At 44.3% G+C, this 24,280-nt stretch overlaps 1 protein-coding gene across 3 annotated transcripts in view; it reads right to left on the bottom strand.

The window, feature by feature from the left end:
• Jarid2 (jumonji and AT-rich interaction domain containing 2) overlaps positions 1 to 22,139 on the bottom strand; it is a 178,232-nt gene extending 156,093 nt beyond the window's left edge. Inside the window, exons 1-2 of one of the 3 annotated variants that reach the window (XM_032884370.1) lie at positions 21,780 to 22,139; positions 19,727 to 19,930 (exon numbers count right to left, since the gene is read on the bottom strand). In XM_032884370.1, coding sequence (XP_032740261.1) covers positions 19,727 to 19,771 — 45 coding nt within the window. In that variant the 5' untranslated portion in view covers positions 19,772 to 19,930; positions 21,780 to 22,139. Of the gene's footprint in view, positions 1 to 19,726; positions 19,931 to 20,684; positions 20,916 to 21,779 lie in introns of those variants that run through there. The other 2 variants (XM_032884369.1, XM_032884371.1) reach the window with 2 other exon arrangements.
• Positions 22,140 to 24,280: the final 2,141 nt, after the last annotated feature.

Genomic DNA, 24,280 nt, shown 5'->3' with positions numbered 1-24,280 from the left:
AAATTCAATCTCACAAGGCCAAATCTAGCATAGTTTCAACAGACAATCATACCTACTTGGAGCTGTGAGGTGATTAAGACTTTAGAAGTCAATTGCAAAATTCTAGATTAATGCCTTTTAAGTCTGAGACAAAAACTGAACACTCTAACGGCCTCGAAAGAGGTTAATACCAGAGCCCTGTTTAAAAGACAAGAGCTATACTAGGACCCAAAAAGCACTACAAGGACAACCAACTGTCCCAGGTTCCTTAGTTTAGGCCTCTTAAAGGGCAGATGATGTGCCCACTATTTTAAAGCTCCAACACACTAATTCTGTAAACAATAATGGCTACAGCCTGCACACTGCGCACTGGAATGGATTCCTCAACTTGGCCTCATCACTTATGCAGCTGATGAAACAAACACTGACAGCTTTTTTGCATTTGTAAAGGCCCCACAGCAGCTGTGGTGATCCCACCATAGAGCAATGAATTAAGCCTGAAACCCAGCTGGGTCTGAACAGAAGCCTTTTTTGCACAATACAGCAAGACTATCATTGTTAACCTAGGCATTATTGGGAAATATTCTGCATTACATTATAGGGCAGTTCTAACTCAATTCTAAAATTAGCTCTAATAAGCAATTTTAATTTTAGTGGGAGAGATGTAGAGGCTGTTTTCCAGATGATACAACTACATATACAGGTACACCACACAAAAGCCGCACAGCAGAACACATATCCAGTTAATACAAACCTTTAAGTACTAACTTCTTAGACACACAAACACCCAAGGGCGCATATAACCTCTACGTTCAAGTGGGCACCCAATAAATAAATACGTAAGCTAAGTAAATGGTCTTCAGACAGAACTCAATAAGTCACTACAAAGGGGAATGAAGTTAATTAACAACATCATTAGGAAAAGAAATTTTGACAATGAACTTCAACTCTGTATAACATGTAACTTTCCAAACACAGATCCAATAGGAATCGTGAGGAAAAGTGTGGACATCCTTAGCACCATGTACACAAAGCAGCCTCCAACCTTTACAGAATGCTACCCAATCTCATGGGGGTCACCTTACCTGTCATCTGCAAATTTCCCACTCCTTTTGTTGCCTCCTGCCTTGGTTTCTGAGTGCTTAAAAATAGGCAAAAACCACGCTTGCAATAAACAACTATATCATCTAAACAGCTTCACATCACATTAAGAATAAATCTAACAAACCAGAAGGATTTAAGAAAAAACAAGAACAAAAAACAAGATGCCTCAGTAGTTAAGCTCTCACTGGCTGCTCTTCCAGAGGACCTGGGTCCAATTCCCAGCACCCACATAGAAGCTCAATAATGTCTGTCACTTCAGTCCCAGGGAATCCCATGCCTCCTCTGGCCTCCAGGCACACATACATGCGGGTAAAACACCCACATACATAAGATAAAATTTTAAAGAATTATGTTCCAGGCTTCCTCTTCAAAGATCGTTCCTTTCACATTTATCATGTTACATGTATTATGAAAAGCACTTATATGTCACCTGGCTGGAAAGTAGCAAGAAAGCCAGGCTGAACATCCTACAATCTCAGCATTTGGGAGGTAGAGGCAGAACAGCCTGTTTAAGGCTACCACACCAAAAAACAGTGAATCGAAGTCTGCTTGGACTAAGAGTGCCTGTTTCACTCACACACAGACAGACAGAGAGACAGAGAGACAGGCAGGCAGGCAGGCAGACACACACACACACACACACACACACACACACACACACACACTCACTCACTCACTCATTCACTCACTCACTTTTTCACTTTTCAGGGAGATTTTCTTAATAGTTAATTCTTAGTCCCCAAAGTATATTGACAAATAGTGCTGTAATCCCAGCACCTAAGCAGGTCTGGACGCCAGCCTAGGACCAAGAAAATTTAAGTCAGGTATAGCACACACCTTTAATCCCAGTATTCACGAGGATCTCCCTGGGGGTCAGCCTGCTCTACAGAGCAAGTTCCAGGAGACCCAGGGCTACATAAAGAAACTCTGTCTTTAAAAAAATAATAAGGCAGGCTGGAGAGATGGCTCAGTGGTTAAGAGCACTGACTGTTCTTCAGAGGTCCTGAGTTCAATTCCCAGCAACCACATGGTGGCTGACAACCATCTGTAATGGGATCCAACGCCCTCTGCTGCAGTGTCTTAAGACACTGGTAGTGTACTCACATACATAAATATAATAGATAAATAAAATCTTCTCTAAAAAATTAAAGGATAAAAATAAGGCAAAGTGTGTGTGTGTGTGTGTGTGTGTGTGTGTGTGTTTTCAGGGGTGGGTGTGTCAGTCCTTTACCCAAAGTAGAACCACATATAGGAAGACCTGAAACATCAGAAATCTGAGATAACCACTCATTTGAAAACCTACTACTACGGGGCGAGGGTAGGGAATCTGAGCCACATCATGGACCATGAAATGCCACCACAAAGCAAGAGGAACACATGGGCTCCTACATAAATATGCAGATTTAAACGGGCAGGAGATAGCTCAGAGCTTACGCGCACACTCACTGGCTTCTTTTCCGGAAGTCCTGAGTTCAATTCTCAGCAACCATGTGGCAGTTCACAACCATCTACAATGTGATCTACTGCTCTCTTCTGGTGTGCAAGTGTTCATTCAGACAGTACTCTATATACATAATCTTTTTTTAAAAGTCACAAATGGGCAGAGGAAGTAATAATGGCTGAATCAAAAGTGACAGCCAGCCAAGTACGGTGAGGCACACCTTCAATCCCAGCACTTGGGGAGGTAGAGGAAGGTGACCGAGGCCAAGGTCAACCTGGTCTATAAAGTGCATTCCAGGACAAGCAGGGGTACACAGAGAAACCCTGTTTTGAGGGAGAGGAAGGGCTGGAGACTGCTCTTCCAAAAGACTCAGGTTCAATTCCCAGCACCTACATGGCAGTTCACATCTGTCTGACTCTACTTCCAGAGGATCCAGCACCCTCAGACACTAATAATGTACATGAATAAAAAATTTTTAAAAAGTGGCAGCCAACCAGAAAGGGGGGGCTACAAGCCAAATATGGAAACAACCCATCACTAATAGATTTAGTGGAGATGTGCATTTGCACTTTTCCAAACCATTTACTGCATTTTCTAACAAGTACTATCAATCTATTGCCACATAAAGGGCATACAACAGGGAAAAGGTGTCCATAAACCCAAGTGACAAAGGATGGCTAGTGTCCTAGTCTAGTTTCTAGTGGTGTAATAATAAAAAGGGGGGAGGGGGGAGGCAAGGTGAATGAATTGTGAATCCTAGTTTGTGAGAAACTGACCAAAAAACAAAACACTAATCAGTACAACTGAATAAACATGTGACACATTCACACTATCAATGTGATCAAGTCTTTAAGAATAAATACTGAACAGTGTGAGATTCATGTATATTATATGAAAAGCCAGCCCATCACAAAAGCCACATATTTTATTAATCCATTTATCTCAAGTATGAGGGGAGCCTTCTCTGAGTGAGGAAAGATTAGTGGTTGTCAGAGGCTGGGAAACTCAGTGAAGTGGGTGGGAAGTGAATGCTGGTGTGGAGCTCCTTTGTGGAGTGCTGAAATGTTCTAAAATTGACCACAGTGACAGTTGTATAACTATGAATAAACTAACAAACCACAGAATTGTTTTAAAAGACTTTACACTCACATCCAAAATTATATAGGAAAAGACTGAGTGAGATGCCTCATCTTGGTTTAAAATACCACAGACATGGGGGTAGGACCAGACTGCCCAGAACTGTGTACAAGACAATTAAAAGAAAAGCTTAAGAGTTAACGATTTGCGAAAGATACAGCAAGCAAACTGGGAGTGCTGGCCTGGGGTTCTCAGGCTCCATCCCCAGCAACACTTGTCACTTGTCTGGAACCTGATCACCTCCCAATCAGGAGGTGGAAGAATCAGAAGTCCATCCTCCAGTAACAAGAAAGCCTAAGAAAAGATAAACCGAGCTGGAGGTGGGAATGTTATTTCATGATATGGGTCTCCTTGCGAAGTGTGGGGTGGACCCTGGATCTCACGTCAGTATTGAAAGAGACTTTCAATGTAAAGCTGTTACTGACATGCAGGCTCAGCTGCAGGCCTCATCCCTAGCTACTGGGAAGGCTGAGGTGGGGTAGGTAAGCTAAGTATAAGACAAAGGCATTCTTTTCTCTCCCAAAAGCTGCTTTTGGTCAATTTGTTATTTGATTTTAGCACAACAGAAAAGCAAACAAAGACCAAGACTATCACCCCAATCCCAACAAAAACTGCAATTTTACTGAGGCCAAAAAAATGGCTTCCCAGGTTAAGAAAAAATTTTTTCAACTGAAACTAAGGGACCTGAGTTTGACTCCCAGGACCCACATAATGGAAGGACAAAATGGACTTCCTGAAAGCTGACTCCTGACCTAAATTAACAAAGTACGTTAAGCAGCAACTTTAGCCTATTACTCTAAAGTTGTAATCCGTGCTGAACATAAAGAACAGGGGAGTCTACCTGTCACTCGGTGCCTACTCTAGTAAGTCCCCCAGATTAATTTTCAAACCACCCTGGATTTTTAATTTGGATACGAAAAAGAACTGTTATAAATTCCTACTGAGGGTTGGGGGTTTAGCTCAGTGGTAGAGCGCTTGCCTCGGAAGCTCAAGGCCCTGGGTTCGGTCCCCAGCTCCAGAAAAAAAGAACCAAAAAAAAAAAAAAATCCTACTGATCAGCATTACAAACCTTTTAACATTCAGAGGATTATTTGCTGGTGTGACAGCAGGCAAGAAGGCTCCAAGGCACTTGTTCCTTGAAAAGTACGTCCGTCTGTCCTTCCTTCCTACCTTCCCTCCTTCCTTCCCTCCTTCCTATAGAAGCCTTCTTATATGTCTGTCCAGAAAAACAAGCTGTTTGCTTGGCCAGGGTGACATCTTCTGTTCTTCACAGGCAGGGCCTCCATGTACAGAGGGGAAGACACCTCCTTACAGAGGTGAGGTTGTGGTGTTTATTTGTATTAGACAACTGCAAGCAAAACACTAGCTGCAAGAGGTTTGCAAGTCAAAGATAATGGCCTTCCCTGGTAAACTGACTTCTCTATAATCATCACTATTTACATTCCCAGGAAGCTCTGCCTACTGCTCCAATAAATCCTGCAAAGAGACACATGTCAAGTTCAGCAAGTGTCCTGGAAGAAAGAGGCAAAGAGGCTAAATGAGGAGGGAATGCTTCAGACAAAGTCATGGGGATTGCCAGACATCACTTAATTAGAGCAGGCAGTAGAATTATAAAGGGGAATTTAAAAAAATAAAAAATTAAAAGAAAGACAAGCTTTAGAATAGAAACTTCCAAGTCAGACCCATCCACCTTCCCCAGCCTCTTGACCCTCTCCCGTTTACTTACCAAGGCCAAAAGAAAACCCACAATTTTAGAATCTGTGGCATTACATTGTCTCATCTAGACAGAGTCCCATATAGCATCATCAAGCTCTTTGGGTTTTTTTTTTTTTTTTTTTTTTTTTTTTTTTTTTTTCGGAGCTGGGGATCGAACCCAGGGCCTTGCGCTTGCTAGGCAAGCGCTCTACCACTGAGCCAAATCCCCAACCCGCTCTTTGGGTTTTTAAGTAGGAGTTCTGCACAACTAACTCACAAAAGTGCAGTTAACAGTTTTAATTTTGCTTTGCTTGGGGGAGCAGAAGGTAAATCCAAGAGACTGTATTCCCTGATTTTCTCAACCATGGGACTTGGCCTAAAGCTAAGTTGTGCCCAGACTCAGACGATTCTCAAGCCAAAAGTGTCCCTTATTTAACACTAGTTGGCCACCTTTCAGATTCCAACCAAGTTTAAAACCACAGTGGTTTGGAATCCTAACAGTAGTTTAAGATTACAATACAGAGTTGAATACTGAAAACATTTTTAAAGAGACACAAAACTCTGATTCCTTACTTACTAACATCAGCCAAGCTAACAGGACTGCAGAAATTCATTATTAAATCCAGATTCAGCCTGGCCCCCTGCACTTGGTGGGGGATTGGGGGGGCTGATAAACTGCTTCAGCATTTGAATGGAAATCTGATCTCTGCCCTCAGGAGATAATCACTAAGGATTACTTTCATGAATCTTTAAAATTCTTGAAGATTAAAAATGCTGTCAGGGTGTCAATACCAATACTACTTAGCAAAGTCTGTAGGTCAGAACTCAAAGCTAGCCCAGTGTAGAACTCATGCTTGTAAACCAGGTTCTCTGGAGGCTGAGAGTTTGGAGGGCAACCTGAGCTACACAGTGAGTTTCAAAGCAGCCTGCGCTGGTAAAGACTATCCCAAAGAAGTCGGGGCTGGGTGTGCTGGCACACTGTCTTAGCTTCCAGCACAGTATACAGGAGCAAGTAGGTGGACGATGTTTCAGGCCAGCCTGGTCTACTTACTATGTTCTAGCACAGCTGGAGTTAAATAGTCCCTTGCTAACTAAAACCAGAAAAATTTCAAAGCTCTTCAGTGCAAAACACCTTGAAGGTAACTGTTTCTTCCTGGACCACATTTTAATCTTGTGTCACATTTGCATGTCAACTGAACTTCAGTCAGATTAAGGTAAATAAATAAATAAATAAAAAATTTGTTCCTAGGACGACAGTTTACTGAGCTTGTTGTACATCCTAGGGGAAAGGTATGACATATAGGAAATATATAAACAATAAAACTATCATTTTTGATATAAAATATATGAAAAAAAGGCAAACAAACATGAGTATTATGGCATATGCCTACATTCCCAGCTCTCAAGAACCTTGAACCACAGAGTAACACCGTACATCTCAAAAAAAAAAAAAAAAAATTAAGAAAGGGGGCTCTGTTAGCCTGTTACTGAGTAACAGTTGGGTAAGGCAAATACCAGCAACCCGGAACAACTGGAGTTCAATGCTCAGGTGGAAAAGCACACAAAATGAGAACTAATTCCCTCCCAAAAGTTATCCTCTGACCTCCACAACAGACATACACACCCACACACAGAGGGAAAAAAAAAAGTGTAATTCAGCTAGATGTGGCTGCAGACGCCTTCAATACAAAAACTTGGTAAGCAAAAGCAGTCGGTGGTATTGAAAGCCATTAATTAATCCCAGCACTCAGGAGACAAAGGCAAATAAATCTCCTTCGTTCAAGGCCAGCCTGGACTACAGAGTTCCAGGACAGAACTACCCAGAAACCCAATCTCAGAAGTTACTTCAATTTAAGAAATGCTTACTTGATAGAAACTCAAGGTAAGCAGCTGGAAGTGAACAGAACCCAACATTCAACAAAACTAGGACAAACGAGGATCACTAGTAAGAAGGTCTGTCTGTTTCTTTTTTTTTTTTTTTTTCTGTTTTTTTTTTTTTTTTTTTCTTTTTTTACAGAGCTGGGGACTGAACCCAGGGCCTTGCGCTTGCTAGGCAAGCGCTCTACCACTGAGCTAAATCCCCAACCCCGGTCTGTCTGTTTCTTTACCTACACCCCTGCAATCCTAACTGCACACAATTATTAACTGGTTTCATGATCCTTGCAACCCACGGTGCATCTGGATAATCCCAGCACTTTAGAGGTAGAGGCAGGCAGGAATTCAAGGCCAACCTGGTCTACAGATCAAGTTCCAGGACAGCCAAGGCCTCATCTGAGATGGGACCATGTAGCATTTGTAAAGGGCCAAGCTGTGTGATGTCACAGCTCCAGTGACAGCCAGGCAACATAACCAAATTCCTTCAAGGCAGATAAAAAGCATGTGCTACTAATTTAAATGGGAGCCCAGACCACGACTCCTTATTAAATGCTTTCCATCCGCATCGGCTTTCATCCTCCAACATCAAGACTGAGAATAGAACAAGCAGAGCTTTACAGCTTTGGGCAGTATAAGATGAAGGGAGCACAAATGGGCATTCGATTCCATCCAAAAAGGATCCACTAGGGCTCAGGACCTTCACAGGACATGCACAAGTGCAGACACACGCAAACACACAAAGAAAAAGACTGCTGCTCCTTAGCCACTATCTCAACCTCAGAAACCATGAGAGAAGAAAGAAAAATCCAACCACAGAATTTTCCCATTACTTAAAGAAAAGGCACACCTTGGTAAAAAGGGCAAGTGCTAAAATGCCACATTAATTTCCATCCTCTCCCTCAAACAACAACATGCTCTATCAGCCGAAGATGGCCCAGAAACAATCTTTGACGAGTTGTGCCGTACAGACCTGTAGGACTTGGATTAACTGCCATGTGTAGACACTGATACTGCCCTTGTTAACCCACCATTCTCCTCTAAGGTTCTACAGGAAAGCAGAGAACTCAGCAGTAAACAATCTGACCAAGGTCACCAACCATCTGAACATAGCCAAGATCTTCGGCTTCAATCTGACTCGGAAGCCAGTGCTCTTGTTGTACATTCATTCTTGCTCCCTAGTAAACCATAACTTCTCACTTCTTACTGAGAGCAAACAGGAAGACACTAAAAGTTGTATTTAATTGAGCAAGCGATGATGCCTCAGCCCTAAGGGACCAAAGTTAATGGTACAAAGCCACCTTACAGACAGGACTGAAATCACACGTAGGAATAACATGATTCCAGGTCACTTTACTGCTTAAGTGTCTCCAACATATTCACAAAGGAAAGAACCTCACGAAGGCTTAAAATATACAATCAGACAATTTCTCTCCTCCTTCCCTTCAGGACGAACGAAAGCCCTTCCGTCTAATAACACATTGTGTTCTTAGAGCAATTGTTTTGCAAAGTGTTTTCACATTTCTTAGTCCTAAATGCCCTGAGGACAAAAAAAAAACCAGAAACTTAAATAAAACTCATCTGACATCTACTTACTTATAAATATCCATAGTGCTTTTTAAAAGCCAAATGGCCTAACATGCACCCTGCATAGAACCCTAAATTGGCAGAGCCCCTCCGAGAAGACAATAAATATGGTACAGTTCACTAATTCTACAACACTGAGGACTCTAAAGTGCATAGCATACACACAAAGCAGGCTACGCAAAACATTTATTTTAACAATACTAAACCTGTGGAAAATCCATCAAGGGGGCAACAGGTCAAGTGAAGCCCATGTCAACGGTGTGCCTACGACCATTAAAAATCATTGTATTTTGATAACTGAGAGATTTGTAAGAGAGAAATGCAAAAGGAACATAATGAGCCTATACATCTACAAGTGGAAGAATATCCGGTATGCAATTTCAGTAATTTTTATCTTTGAGTACTTGTCTGATTGGAATGATTTCATATGAAGCAGAAAAGCCATTTTTCATAAGGTGAAAATGCTACTGGCTTATAATTAGCTGTGGGGATTACATATGAATTTTTATTTTCCCATGAAAATGAATCAATTACTTCGGCTACCATGGATGACTAAGAATGTACCTGGAAAGAGAGAAAGTGTCACGAGACTTGTTCAAAAGCAACAGAAGAAGAAGCCTTCCACTCTCAAGTACAGTCTGAAAGTACGGGGTCTGAGACATTCTTGTAATAGTAGCTAGATCCCAGCTTTAAAATAATGGGTCTGGAGGGGATGGGTTAAAAAAGGGGGGCGGGGGTCTGATTCTAATTAGTGAACTCCTTTTCCACATCTATTCCCTCTCAGAGATCTTGAATACACTCCACCATTAAGCTTTAATTCAAGAATTCTGTGTGTCAGCTGGTAGGGTACACATCTTTAATCTCAGTACTCGGGTTCAAGATCAGCATAGTAAGTTCTAGGGCTACAGAAAGAAACCCTATCTTGAAAAACCAAAAGAAAAAGGGAGGGGGTGAATTCTATGCACACTAACTATATGCTGGTCCAAAGCATCTACAAAAGGTAGCCTCTAACACGACAGGCACACAAAGACACCTAGAAGGGGTGCTACACATCAGCAAGGAAAGACTAAGAGCCAGGGTCTGTCTCGTGGAGTATAGCAGTGTAGCCTTAAGGGCCAAAGGGGACACAGTAGACTCCCCAGGAGCTTGCAAAGTTAGAGGCTGGGCTTTGCTAAATCCAGGAGAATGTAGAATGCATGGGAGCAATGTAAGTGGATGGTATAAACAAGAAATGTTTTTCATTCTGTTGGTTTACATTTGATGCAGGAGGCCACAAGCAGCCACCAGAAGGATGGACCAGATTTTCAAGTTCAAGGAATATACATTCCTTTTAAACAGGTTTCTGTTGCTCTGTTCTTATTCTCAATCTAGTCTAACTATCATATTGCCTAACACAATAGACATGCAACAAAAAAAGTGGGAATGGGGCTAGGGGGATTGTTATATCACCTCTTAATCTTTAAAGCCTTGCTCTAGGCTGGAGATATGGCTCAGAGTTTAAGAGCACTGACTGCTCCCTCTTCCAGGTCCTAAGTTCAATTCCCAGCAACCACATGGTAGCTCACAACCACCCGTAATGGGATCTGATGACCTCTTCTGGTGTGTACTTAAAAAAGAAAAACCTTGCTCTAAATATATTGATCACTATGAATTTACTAGATTTATTTCTGAGTCAGCTAGGAAGGCTGTTGGCAGGCCTGATATCTCCAAGTTGGTGATTTCCAACTGTATAATACCTTGAGCATTTGTGCAGCAGTATGCAGTTTACAAAATGCTTTCACATCAAAAATCTCCCTGACTCTCCCAGCAACAGCCTATGATCTACACTCAACAATGTTCCAGATGAGAAAGGAACTCAGCCATGTCATTAGCTTGTCCACGGTCATACAACCAGGTTAAGAGCTGGAATTTGAACTCAGTTTATTTCCCAAACTTTCCCATTGTATTATCTAAGTGCTCTATACATATTCAAAGTAGGCCGGTCCAAATTCAAGGCCCTTCACACAAGTAGCAACAAACTCTTATACAAAGAGCAAACCCTCTGCTGCCTAACAGAATGGCCTCTTTCTGCAAACCTATGGAAGGTATATATACAAGAAACACATGCTCAGTTCTAACTAATCCCTTCTCACTTTTCCCTGGCACCCAGTGCTGCCCTAACAGGCAGTCGGTAGAGAAAGGGTTGAACATTGGTGACAGTGCCCTCTCCAAAGTAGTGATTAGAAATAGAGAAAAAAAAAAAAAAAAAAAAAAAACACTGATACATACTGTAAGCAGTAAGACAGATATCAAAAGGTTTCCTACATTTATTTATTTTCTGGCCAATTCAATCAGAGAAATACAGAAATACCTAGGTTGCTATGCCAGAAGGCCAGAGGGTCATTTCCTAACTGACAATACCTAAAAAAACCCATCATATTTCACTACTCCCTATCTGCCACCCAAGCTCCTAAAAAGCTAGGGGAAAAAAATCCCTGTGTGTACTCAAGAACGGTGTACATGAAGAAGTAAGTTCCCTACCTGGTGTCTTAGGATTGTCACTGCTCTATCAAACACTTTCACATCACACTTCATCACTGAAGGAAGTCAAGGCAGGAACTCAAGCAAGCAGGGCAGGAACCTGGAGGAAGAGCCTGATGCAGCAGCCATGGGGAAGAAGAGTACACTGGCTTACTCTTCAGGGCTTGCTTCAGTCTGATTTCACGTAGAAGCAAAGACCATCGGCCTAGGGCTGGCATCGCCCAGTGTGCTGCCCCATCCCAACCAACCAGAAAATGTTCTTGCAAGGTCGTCTACTGCCTTTCTCAGTTGAGGTTCCCTCCTCTCCGATGACTCTAATTTGTGTCAAGTGAACACAAAAAACCAGTCAGTACACCAGGAGTGTGGGCAAAACCGTAACAGTACAAGTAACATCCAAGTAACTTTCTAGAGTTCATATAAACTCAACACTGCTACTTAACTATTTCAATCCCGCTCTGTAGAGCTTGACAGACTTACTAATGAGAAAATTTAATTACCAGGGGCTGGCTAGATGGCTCCGCAGTTAAGAGCACTGACTGTTCTTCCAAAGGTCCTAAGTTCAATTCCCAACCACCACATGGTGGCCCACAACCATCTGTAATGGGATCCAGTGCCCTCTTTTGTATGAAGACAGTGACAGTGAATTCACATTCATTAAATAGATAAATCTTAAAAAACAAAAGATATATTTTTTTAAAAATTAATTACCATTTAGGGTGGTAATCCCAACTGTAATCCCAGCACTGGGCAGAGCCCATAGGACCAGGAGTTCAACTCTACAGTAAGGTTCTTCTCTAATGCAGTAAGTCGCACATCCCTATGACTCCTATTACTCAAGCTGCCTGTTAACACATCTATAAACAGTTTTGTTTGAGTGGCCCACTGGTAGGGATCAAAAGACAGTTTCTTCCAGAGCTAATGTCTCCAAAGCAGCAAAGTCAGGATCAACAGTACAAGTGCAAGGAAAGATACCAAAGGTGATTTGTGATGGCCCCAAGACACCAAAGCAGTTTCTAGAGAACTGCTGCCCATGATGGCCCCCAGGTACACTTAAGAGTGTGGGTGGACAAGCACAACTACAGAGCACCAACCAGACCAATCTTCCAATGAGGACGCAGACATACAGTGGGACCATAATGTAGCTCCACCATCTAGTGCCAGAAGAAACAGCAAGCACAGACACACTGCAGACTGGCACGTGCCTTGTTCTCAGAAGCTAACAGACAGCTCGTTTTATGGCATGTCCTCCCCTTCAGAGCAGTACTGACTAATAATCTGGTATCTAGTTCATCCAAATGGAAACACAAGACAAACTATAGGAACAATATTTTGGCCTCGGTATTCTCTTCTGTAAAATGGCCTCAAAAGCCCCTTTTCTCTGTGAGTTGACTATACAAACCATGAATGTGGGTGGTCACTCCAGAAATTAACTGGATTTTCTCCTCATAAAACTTTTAAGAAAAGTAGGTGCTGCTGGCTATCTAAAAGTGTTTTCTAAATTGGCAAGAACGATCAGCATGTTAAGGTGTTGTCTCCAAGCCTGACAACCTGAATTCAAATCCTCAGGACCCATAAAATGGGATGAACATACCTCTGCCAAGTTGTCCTCTGACCACATGCCATGGCGTGCGTGCGTGCGTGCGCGCGCGTGCACGCACGCACACACACACACACACACACACACACACACACACACACACATTTAAAGGGGAAGAGGGGAAGAGAAGTACTGGGAGCAGGCACCAAAAGCAAAACAATAGTCACTTCCGAGAGGAGGGACTCCCGACAGTTTTATAACGAATCAGAACTAAACTAATCTTTATTAAGGTGTTTAGCTTTCCTAAAAGCCAGCCCTGTAATCCCAGGATTTAGAATCAAGGCAGGCTGTTTGAGGCATTTGTGGAGTACAGAATGAGACCTTGATTCAACAGGAAATTAAAAACATGGATTAAACATTTGAAATACAAGAGACCTTCAGTAGTACTTATGGGATAGAAGTAAAGTTGCTCTAACACACAGGACATAAACTTGTGACCAGTGAGTAAATGCATTTGTCACCAAACAGCACTTGTCCCATGTGCACACACAGATAAACATAAAATTAAACAAAAAAAAAAAAAACTTTTCAGAGTGTGATAGTGGGTGCCTTTAATTCCTGCTTTGGGAGCCGGAAGCTTGAGAAGAATTAAAGATCATCTTTAACTACACTCCATCTTTAAAATTCCACTCCAGCTTGGCAACATGAGATAATATAGAGGGGAAAATTACAAAATCATAGGAGTGGTAATAACAAGATAAATAATAGCTGGAAAGATAGCTCAGAGCACTGACTGCTACTCTCCCAGAGGTCCTGAGTTCAACTCCCAGCAACAAATGGTGGGTCACAACCATCTGTACTGGGATCTGATGCCCTCCTCTGGCGGGTCTGAAGACAGTGACAGTGTACTCAGCTACATAAAATATATCTTTTTTTAAAGATAAATGAAACGTACTTTTGGTTATTAAAGTTCTCCTTTTATTGAGACAGTGTCTCCCACTCTAATAGTCCATGCTACCTTTGAAATCATAGCAATCCTCATGTTTCCGCCTCCCAACACTGGGATCTCAGTTAATCTTGCCATCCACATACACTGATTTCTGAGTACAAATTTTCTTTCAGACTTGTGCCACATGTTTTGATGAAGAGAATTTGGGCATTTAGGGAATGACCTGTAGACTGGAGGTGTGACTTAGTCCACATACCACCACCACCAGAGAGGAATGTCTTGGCTGCTGTGTTCATGAAGAATCCGCAGTGTCAAAGCATCCAGCCATCTATATCTAACATCTATTTTCTAGCACTTTTATCATCTCCTCCAAAGCCTTTAACTTAAAGTTGAACCAACTGTTTTCACAGTCATTTCAAGGTTTACATAAGATTTAATTGTAATTACATGAATAAGCCCGACTGGAATAACCAGATTTGGGAACAAACAACGGACACTTGGCAAGCCTTCTGGGTAGAAGCCAACGAGGACAGAGGCACACCCCACAGCTGCCCACTAGGCAGGAGCTTCGGGGTAATAACCAGAATGCACCACACCTACGAGCAGGAGACTAGGAAGCAGATGTTAGTTAGAAGAACTAACACTGTTTGGGAAGATTTGGACCAGTAACATCAGTAGGGCTTCAATAATGCAACTAAAATTTTAATTAACATGGCCAGAGCTTAAGTCCAAATACTTAATACATGACCAAGTAACAGATTCAAAGCATCCCAGCTTGGCCTTTACCAAGTGTTTATACACTTGACTTAATATATAATAATTTTCCCCTCATCCTCTTTTGAAGTTTAAATAATCAACACACTCTCAGTGCTCTAGATAGACCCAGTACTGGGGGTGGGGCACAATTCTAACCAACTGTGAAGTGAGTATCTAGTAACTCTCCTAGCTACAACATGTTTCCAGCTGGTTTTTTGGGCCAGTGACTACAGATACAAATACTCAAAACCTAACAAAGTGAGATGGCTCAACAGGTGATCCACATGACAGAACCAGTTCCTCCAAGTAACCTTGCTCGAATCCTCGTGTGATAGCATACACACACACACACACACACACACACACACACACATACACACACGTAAAATAAATTTGATTGTGAGGAAATATCTGTAGAGATATTAAAAGGTAATGAGGGCTAGAAAGATGGTTCAGAGGTTAAGAGCAAAGGCTGCTAAATATGGTTCAGAGGTTTAAAGAGCAAAGGCTGCTCTTCCAGAGGACCTGGGTTCAATTCCCAGCACCCACAAGGCAGCTAATAACTGCCTGTTCACTCCGGTTTTAGGGTATCCAACAACTTCATAGACAAAACATCAATGCACATGAAATATAAATTATAAATAAGAATAACAAAATCAACCCTGAAAATAAGAACCCAATTGAACATTACTATCCATTTTAAATTTAACACACCATGAACCTGACTTCCTTTATACTGTCTGAATGCCACACTTACAATGTCTAAAATTGCTGCTGCCTACAACTGGGGTTTTGTTTGCTACCCTCAGCTTTCCTACCACGTGCAAGACCCTAAGCTCTACAAAAAGTAAAGCACTGCCTCCCTAGACTCCTTGGAAAAGGAAAGGGTGTCTTTCCCAAGAGAAAGCAACACGAATGAACGTGGGGAAAAAGGAAAAACGAAGCAGCTGACAACTTCAATTCTCCCTTCAGAGCTGTAAATGCCACAATGTTTGTTTAACAAGGGAAAAAGATGCAAACTAGTTTCTTCTTTTTCCTTTTGGAGACATCTCACTACCTAGCCCTGGCTGGCCTAGAACTTCCTGTTTAGACCAGGTTGGCCTCAAACCTCTGCCTCCTCATTGCTGGGGATTAAAAGTGTGTACCAACCATACCAGACGACACCATCATTTCTTTGAACTTTTTTTGTGCTACAGATCAAACCCCTGGGACTTTGCACTCCAGCACTAAGCTATATATTTGTAACTATAAATTGTAGAAGAACTTTCTGAACTTTATGAACTTAACTCACTTTCTGGGGTCATGGGGTAGTCTTGGGTATGTTTTTGAGAGGGTCTCATATTTCCAGCTGCTGGCCTCCTACATGCTATGTAACAAAGAATGACCTTGAACTCCTGATCTTTCTGCTTAAACCTCCTGATTGGACACCATCAGGCCCAGTTTATCGGGAGATTGGGACCAACGAAAATCAGGAATTCCTGTTTGCTAGGCAAACCAACTGAGCCACGCTGGGCGCAGAGAATGTTTGAGACAGTTTTTTTATGTAGCCCACAAGGGCATGCATGAACTGAGAGACTGGATATGTAACTAAAGATGACCTTGAACTGTCTCCACTTTACAAGTCTGAAATTAGAGGCATTTGAAAAACTAGATCCTTAAACAGATTAGGTAAGGGCTGGTGATACAACTCTCTGTTCACAGGGAAAGGTAAACACCTTCCAAAGAAGCCTTAAGTTCTGAATTCAAGCCCAAGTAAAGAAGAAAGAACAGAGTCAGCACTGTCCTGTGACTTCCACATGAAGATGTCATAGCATGTGCTGTTTTCAACATTATAACCCAGTGGTACAGAGTCTGCTAAAGTTATCCTAAACAGCAGCCCGATCATTTGTTTCTGAAGTATCTGCTCCCATCTGGTATCAGGCTAAGGCCGAATGGCCAGGTTATCATTCCCTACTTCCCTTAGGAGTAACCAACTACAAGGATCATGGCAGAAAATACACACTGGGGGAAACAAGCAACTGGGTTATTGTCCAAGTGAATTGAGGCTCTGAAAGGCAACCTTTTCCAGTTATTTAAGGTATTGTAGTTGGAGTCATGCCCAACACAATTAAGACAGGATTATATTTCAATTTATGAGGTTCTCAAGGATGTCATTTAATAAGAAATATAATACTCATTTCTCCCAAAGCCTTCCCTCTACAATCACACTCAAACTCTTTGCTAAGGCAATAAACTAAATGGAAGGCATAGAAAGCTTTTGAGACCAATTGGAGAAAACATGCTGCCTTCCACCAGCTCAAGTAATAATGCCACCTTCCATATGAAGCAGCACACTGTATCTATCTTCCACCCACATAATCTCAGTGACTGAGTAAAATGACAAAAGCAGTTATGACTTTTTCCACTTTAGCGAATAGTGAAGATTCACACCATGAACCATTTATTCTGTTAAGAACTAAGTCCAGTGGGTCTCTAAGTCCTGCTCTTTGGAGTACAGCCAGTCCTTCCTCTCCCCAAAATTCAGGAGAACAGATGACAGCTCTTCCGCGAAGACAGTAAAAACATAAGGCAATAAAGCAGCACCCCCCTTCAAAGTTACACCACCTCCTGCATAGGCACCCCAACTCGACAAAGTAACCAAATCCTCAACTCCATACACACACAAGGTAAAGAAAGCGCTTCCTAAATGCAGTTTTCTTTGCTTTCACTAACATGGGTCTGAGTGAGAACTAGTGATATGTCCCACCATCAAAGACCTGGAACTGAAGACTGAAAATATTCCTGCGTTAGGGAGCCTGGCCCCTGCTCCTCGGTCCCGAAGTAGTTTGAGAAGGTTCAAGGGCACTCGGTGAGGGTTTGGCTCCCCAACGCTCACCTGCTGGGACCTGGGGCACCTCAAAGCGGAAGGTCAGGTCAGCCACATCCTTTCCTCCTCCCACGCCCCGCTCCGCAGCTCCTGGAGCTCCCACTCAGGCCGCGCCTGGAACCTCCCGCCCGACTTTTGACATCACGGAGGAGGGGAAGGTTCCACCGGGCCGTCCCTTTGTGACGTCACAATGACAACAGAGCGGCAGCTCCAGAAGGGGAGGACCGAGGAACTAAAGCCACAGGGGGCAAGGGGCGGAGAGAGGACGTGACGGCCCGGATGGGGGGTGCAAAGGCTCAAGGCAAAAGAAGGCCGCGGGGCGGGGAGGGGGCGCGCTGACGTATCTCCTGCTTAACCTGTTGCTCTCGAGACCGCGCCGGAGCCTGCGGGCAGGGCGGCTTAGAGATGCCAGAGCCGCCGAGCTCAGCCTTGTGCTCTGCGGGGGGCGCCAGAGGCATCCTTCCCTTCCTCCCTGCCCCCCCCAACTACCCCCTAGCCTCACAAACCCAGCCTGTCCCGCCCGGAGTCAGCATGCCGCGCCACCCGCGAGCCCCACCCACCCGCCCGGCCAGAGCACAACCCAGAGTCTGCCCCCCACAGGCCGCCCGCGCGCCTGCTTCCTCGAGCCCGGCCACGGCCCAGAGCGCTGCGGGCCCTGCGCACCCTTCTGGGCCGGCTGCGTCCGAACACCGCCTGGGCTGACTGGGTTCCCACAGCAGCAACTCGCGCCTGCCTCGCACGGCCACCGCCGGCCACCTCGGCTTGCGGCCGGATGTCCAGACTCGACAGGATCTACTGGCCTCCAGCAAAAAACAAAAAAGCCTACCCATGGTGTTCTCCAACTTATCGGGATCCAGGATTGGGGGGGGGGGGTTTCTTGTCCCAAGTTCTACCCCATCTCCTTTGTGGCTACGTCAGAAACAGACATGGTCTGGGCAGGAGTCCACGCTCCAAGGCAAAGCTCTGTGTGTCCATGCAGTTTCTACACATCGAGTTTAAACTAGTCCTTTGCGCTTTACCCAGCCCTCTGCAATGCGGATGTATTTTAATTCTTAAATTCCTTATGGAATAGCTTTGTAAGTTGAGCTTCATTATTTAATCTTGCCTTTCTTTCATAGTTAAGTTTACGTGTATAGATTAGGATCAGCTCTCCGGAAGAGGTATTCAGGTTTTCCATTAAATACACACACACATATATATACATATTTTACAAAAGCACTGCCCCAAAGGTCATCTCCCATTATACACTCCACACTAACCAAAAAGGGAAAATATTAAGACCAAATTATCGACCCTAGTTAAATAAAACTTTCTTATAAGGTCGCATTGTTCTTTATGTACCTTCAAGGACCCTTTTTTTCTGGAAAAAGGAAAATGTGTTCTTTGCTCTAAAGCATATGCAGCTAACCACCGGATCACTCGAGTGCATATTTGGTTAATCCCCCGATTCTCCTCTATACTCCCTCCCCCCAAACTTACCAAAAAAAAAAAGCCACTACACAAAACAAAAACACTCCCTATGCCAAGCAAAACGCTGCTATACTATGCACAAAACAGATGTAACCATTACAACCCATTTCAGAAACCCAGTTTACAGGGCGAAATTATTCGTACTAACAGTTTTACTCACTCAAACACATACACTTTTACATGAGCTCTGTTTTCTCCCCTCAAACTAGAAACCATGATTTCTTTCTAGAATCAAAACCAGCCTCTTTATAAAAGTCAATACCAATAAATGCATTCCCTGTAACATGATTCCCAACTGGGTTTATGTTGCAAACTAGATAAGCCAAAAACGGCCACATATATTAAATGTGCAAGCTCGCCATAATCGTACTCTGAATTGCAACTTAAAGAGCTTCCAACACACACACCTTACACGATTTTCTAAATAACACTAATAACAGGCTCATTTGTATGCAAAGTGCAATATGGGGCCAAATCCTCCCGAGAATGCAGTTAGATCACTGCAGCCCCCCCCATACACACACACACACACAGAACCCCAACCTCCACCAAAACCCCTTGCCTTTCATCTAAAGTACATTAACGTTGTGTCATTCGAGGTCAATTTATATACTTGAGGTATCTGTACACCAGTCTGTTTTCTCAACCAAACTAGGCAGACACGACTTTGCCTGAAAAGCCCTTTCGGAAAAGAAAGAGCCTTATCGGACGCTACGTTTAAAACCTTTCAGCTGCAGAATTATCTATAAACTTGACATTCACAGCCATCGCTCAAAACTGCAAGCCAAAGGATGTGTTGTTAGGAGCACTTACGTATTTCTTCTGAATGATATTCCTCTTGGGTCTTTCCTTGCTCATTCTGAGATCCAAATGCTGATTGCAAAAGGGGACAATTGCTTCATGAATTTAAAGCCGTCAGAAATTTGCAAAAAAATATCCTGGTGGTTTTTATTGTTGGTGGTGGTGGTTGATCTTGTAATCCGACTTTTCTTCCTCTTCCCCCAAAGCCAGATTCGCCTTGAAATAAATCCGAAATTGAGAAGGATAAAAGAAAAAAATAAAAAGAGCCAAAGACGAACGAAGCAAACAAGAAAAATTCACTTTAGTAAAACACTCATAATGGAAAATTTCCCCCGAAACATACAACAGACACAAAAAAAAAGAAAAAAAAGAAAAAAAAAAAACCGACGCCCTTCACTCCCCCCCTTTTTCTTCCAAAAACTACATCAGCGAAACGTGAAGGTCCTTAGCATCTGATCTGTAGTTACATCTTGAAAAAGAAAAAGGAAAGATAAATTTAAAATGTTGGAAGTCACGTTTGTGCTGCAGCAGCAGTGCGAGCAGAAGAGTCAACTCCAGCGGCGGCGGCGGCGGCGGCAGCACCACAGCGGAGGGCTCGCCGAGTCTCTTTTTTCCAAGCCCCCTAACCAATGAGAGAGAGGCTATCCAGCCCAACTTTAAATGGACTCTGCTTTTATACAAGTTAGGGCTCCTCGGCTAATTCGCCATCTCTCGCCAGCCGAAAACTCCCACAGCTGAGCCCCCGCACGCCTGCCTACCCTTTGCCCACAAACCCTGGCCCAGTGCAGAGAACTCCCGCAGCCCCGTCGACGAGACCCCGGAGAGGCCTCAGCGAATCCTTTGCGGGCCGCCGGTCAGGCGCCTCTCCCATGCCGAGCCCAGTCCTGGAATTGAGAGAGGCTCCCTAGCTCAATGCATGGCACGCTCGGTCGCTCCACCTCAGCCCCTTTCCCCCCGGCAGTCCGCTCACCCAACAGTCGCCGCATGCAAGCCTTCGCCACTGCCCTCACGTCTACCTGCAGCCGGGCAGCAGGGTACCACTGCCCCAGGACGCCCGGCCCGGGGGAGAGCCGCCTATTCCCGGGGCACCTTAGAATAGTCCCCTTGATCTTCTGGAAGTTGTAGTCCCTTGACTACAAAATGGCTATGGCCACGGAAGCTAAGAACTACAATTCCCAGCGTGCCCCACACCTCCTGTCACTCAACTCCCTTCCCTGAGGTCTCCCCCTCCCCCTTCCCCGGCCCTGCCAACAAACGCTTGGACGTGTCCCGCGTGCGACACTGCTAGAGGGTGGCTCGGGATTGGCCCGCGGAGCGTGTGGTCCGGGAGCGAGGAACTCCCCACGCCGGCCCGCCCCCAGTCCCCTCCCCGCGGGCCGCCGGCCCGGCCCCGCGCGCCCCGCCCCCACCCCGGGCGCGAACCGCCTGTGGAATCGAGGAATCGCGCGCGAGAGCGCGCCGCGGGCCCGCGAGGGAAAGCCGCCAGGCTTCCCCGGGGAAGGCCTCGGAGCGTGGCGGCGCGGGGGGCGGTGTCAGCGAGGGCTTGGAGCGGGTCCTAAGCAAAAAAAAAAAAAAACTGGGCCACGCACCAAGAGGAATCCTCGGTGCGAACTCGCTGATCGGCGGCGTCTGCTGCTTCTGCCGTTGCAGGCGGTGTCACCTCAGGACAGCGCCCGTGTGCCGAGCAAACGCCGCGCGGCCGGCCGGGGTGGTCCGAGGTCACGGCTTAACGCCGGCCGGCGGCCGCACGCGAGCCCACGCGCGGAGCGGAAGGGAGGGCAGCCTCTGGGCTAGGCACGCGGCCTCGTGGTCGCCAGCCCGCGTGTCTCCGGCCGGCGCGACACTAGGCCGGCGCTGGTGGCTCGGAGGTGAAGCCCCGCCGTCTCTGAAGACGGTTAAGGGGGTCTTTACCCTCAAGACTAGGGCTGTCCGCGAGTGAGACTCAAACGCTGAGGTGAAAACATCCGCGGAATATGGAGACCGAACCACACACAGGCCGACCGTAAGGAAACGTCTCGAACACTGAGTGCCCAAAAGACCAACGGTCTGTGCCCCACAGCCTTACCTGCCCCAGCCCCTGCCCAGGCTCGCCAGTCGCTCAGATCAATGGATCGCAGGCCCTGCTGTCGCTCTCTGGGGCATTCGCACTCGCAGTAACTTTATCAAGTCTCACGGCAGCTTCTGCGCTAATTTCCTGGTTCTAACCTATGGTCTTCAAGGTCCTGTTTTTCAAATCTGACTGGCTAGCCTCAGGAAAAACGAAAAGGCTGGAGCCTCTCCCCTCCACCTGCATGCACATTGTATTCTTCCTCCCATTCCCGGCAGTTCAGCACTCGTCACGACCACTGCGTATTAGTTGCAACAGTCGTGGTGTCTAGAAAGTTCTAAAAAAGCGAGTTAACACCTATGGGTTCAAATGGCACAGTGACCACTTCAGACAAGTAAGCAATGGCTTTCCGAAGCTTCTCACAGTTTCCACATCTCCAAGTTGATTCTTGCCAAAGCTTAGGAGGATTCTAAAGTAACAAAAACCTAGTTTAGAACCAGGCAGGTAATTGGACTCTTTTATGCGTTGACATAAGACACCCTTACTTAAAAATATATACATACCTCATTATTAGTCTTTTTTTTTTTTAAGTTACTAAAACACGTTCATTTTACAATCCGGGAAAAAAAATTAACTGCCCGTGTGTCCTAAATGTTGCACAAATTGTACACTGTTTCCATTTGGTCGGAATGGTCGAATGCATTCTCTTTTACAGTTGAGTTTTGACCACCCAAGTGACTTTATAGTCGTCTTGCCACAAGGTGCTTTCCAAACCCATTCTGTTCATTATAACCTGCTCGCTAGAGGTGTCTGCTTTCTCCACATCGTTATGATTTTAAACAGCTCTGCGTAAATTTCATGTCATGTCTGTCAGACCCAGGCAATTATTAAAGAACAAAGGTGAGTTTCTTGTAGGTTTCTTGTGGGTCAAGTTGGGGTCCTCAGTCCTGGGCCTGTGAAATCTCCTGCCAGACTTACCAACTCCTAGTCACAGGCAGTAGGAGAAACCATTCTGATAGTGTAGTGGAGGCCTAAGGGGTTATAGAGGAGGAATTTGCTCATTTCCATAAGGGCTTAGATAATGCTAGTGTTGTTTTCCTTGTAAAAGAAAATGGATTGTCCTTTGTGGTTGAAAGTCTTCCCTGCTGTGGGAATAACCATCTCCTGATGACTACTATCCCCCACCACCCAGGCCAGGCCAAATATTACGTTTGCTTCCCCTTTTTTTTTATTTTTTCCGAGGTCTAATTTGCTTTTTCTTGTGATGATTTTTAACTCGTAAAAGAACTAGGAGTGGATTCCTCTGGACCACATGCAAGCTCTGTCCTTCTCTATGAGGATACAGAATCCTCTCTAAATTAGCACATCACAGGACCTGGTAAATGCAAGCCCATACTCCTGATTCTCCCCAGGTAGTGGCTACAGGACAATCTGGAGACAAAGGGCAGCCAAGAATACATGAGACAATCTTTTTTTTTTTTTTCTTTTTCTTTTTTTCGGAGCTGGGGACCGAACCCAGGGCCTTGCGTTTGCTAGGCAAGCGCTCTACCTCTGAGCTAAATCCCCAACCCCACATGAGACAATCTTTAAAAAAAAAAAAGAAAAATTTTAAGGGTCAGTGGTAGTACTGTCTATTTTTCTTCCTTTCTTTAGTTATTTATTTGTTTATTTTATTTTTACTAGGCAATCTGGAAGTTTCCTTGGCTGGTCTTGAACTCAGAAATTAGCAGGGCTCTGCCTCCCGGGTGAGGGGATTAAAAGCCAGTGCCACCAAGCCATAATGTTTTGTATTCTCTTCTGAGCCTCGGGAACTTGATAGAGTTGAAAAGGTGTCATTTTTTAATATCTCAAACAAGCTCTAATGGCCAACACTTAGGCTATTGACAGACAATTAAGCAGCTATGATCATCTCCCACTCCACTTTTGGCACAGCTATTTTTACTTTTGTATTAACAAGATCCATTTTAGTATCATACAGTGCTCAGTTAAGCCTGACTGCTTAACCTACTCATTCCTGAATGTCCCTTGATATTTCAGCTACTTCTTTAAAAAAAAAAAAAAAAAAAAAAAAAAAAAAAAATCTTTTTAAATGTTTTAAGGGTTGTGCGTGTGGATGCCCACAGAGGCCAAAGGCATAGGATTCCCTGGAACTGGAGTCATTAAAGGTTATGAACCACCTGTCATGGAGCCCAGGAAATGAAGTGTGGTGGTTTGAAAAGCACTTAAAGCCGTCCAAGCATCTCCCCACTTCCACACCCACTCCCCTTTTTTTTTGAGAGTCTCTGTGTAACCCAGACTGTATCGAGTTCCTACTTCTCTTTTGACCACATTTTAATTATTTATATGTGGATGTGAATGAATTGGAGAACAATCTTCAAAAGTCCGTTCCTTCCCTCTAACACGTGAGTCCTGTGGAGAGAGAACTGAACTCGGATCAAATTTGATGGCAAGCACTCTTACCCCTGACCCATCTCAGAGGCTCCTTGATAAAGCGTTTGAGCTTAACATTTTAGTTCTAC

Source organism: Rattus rattus, chromosome 14, assembly GCF_011064425.1.
Source record: "Rattus rattus isolate New Zealand chromosome 14, Rrattus_CSIRO_v1, whole genome shotgun sequence".
Lineage (NCBI taxonomy): Eukaryota > Metazoa > Chordata > Mammalia > Rodentia > Muridae > Rattus > Rattus rattus.
This window is presented reverse-complemented; position numbering and strand designations above follow the sequence as displayed.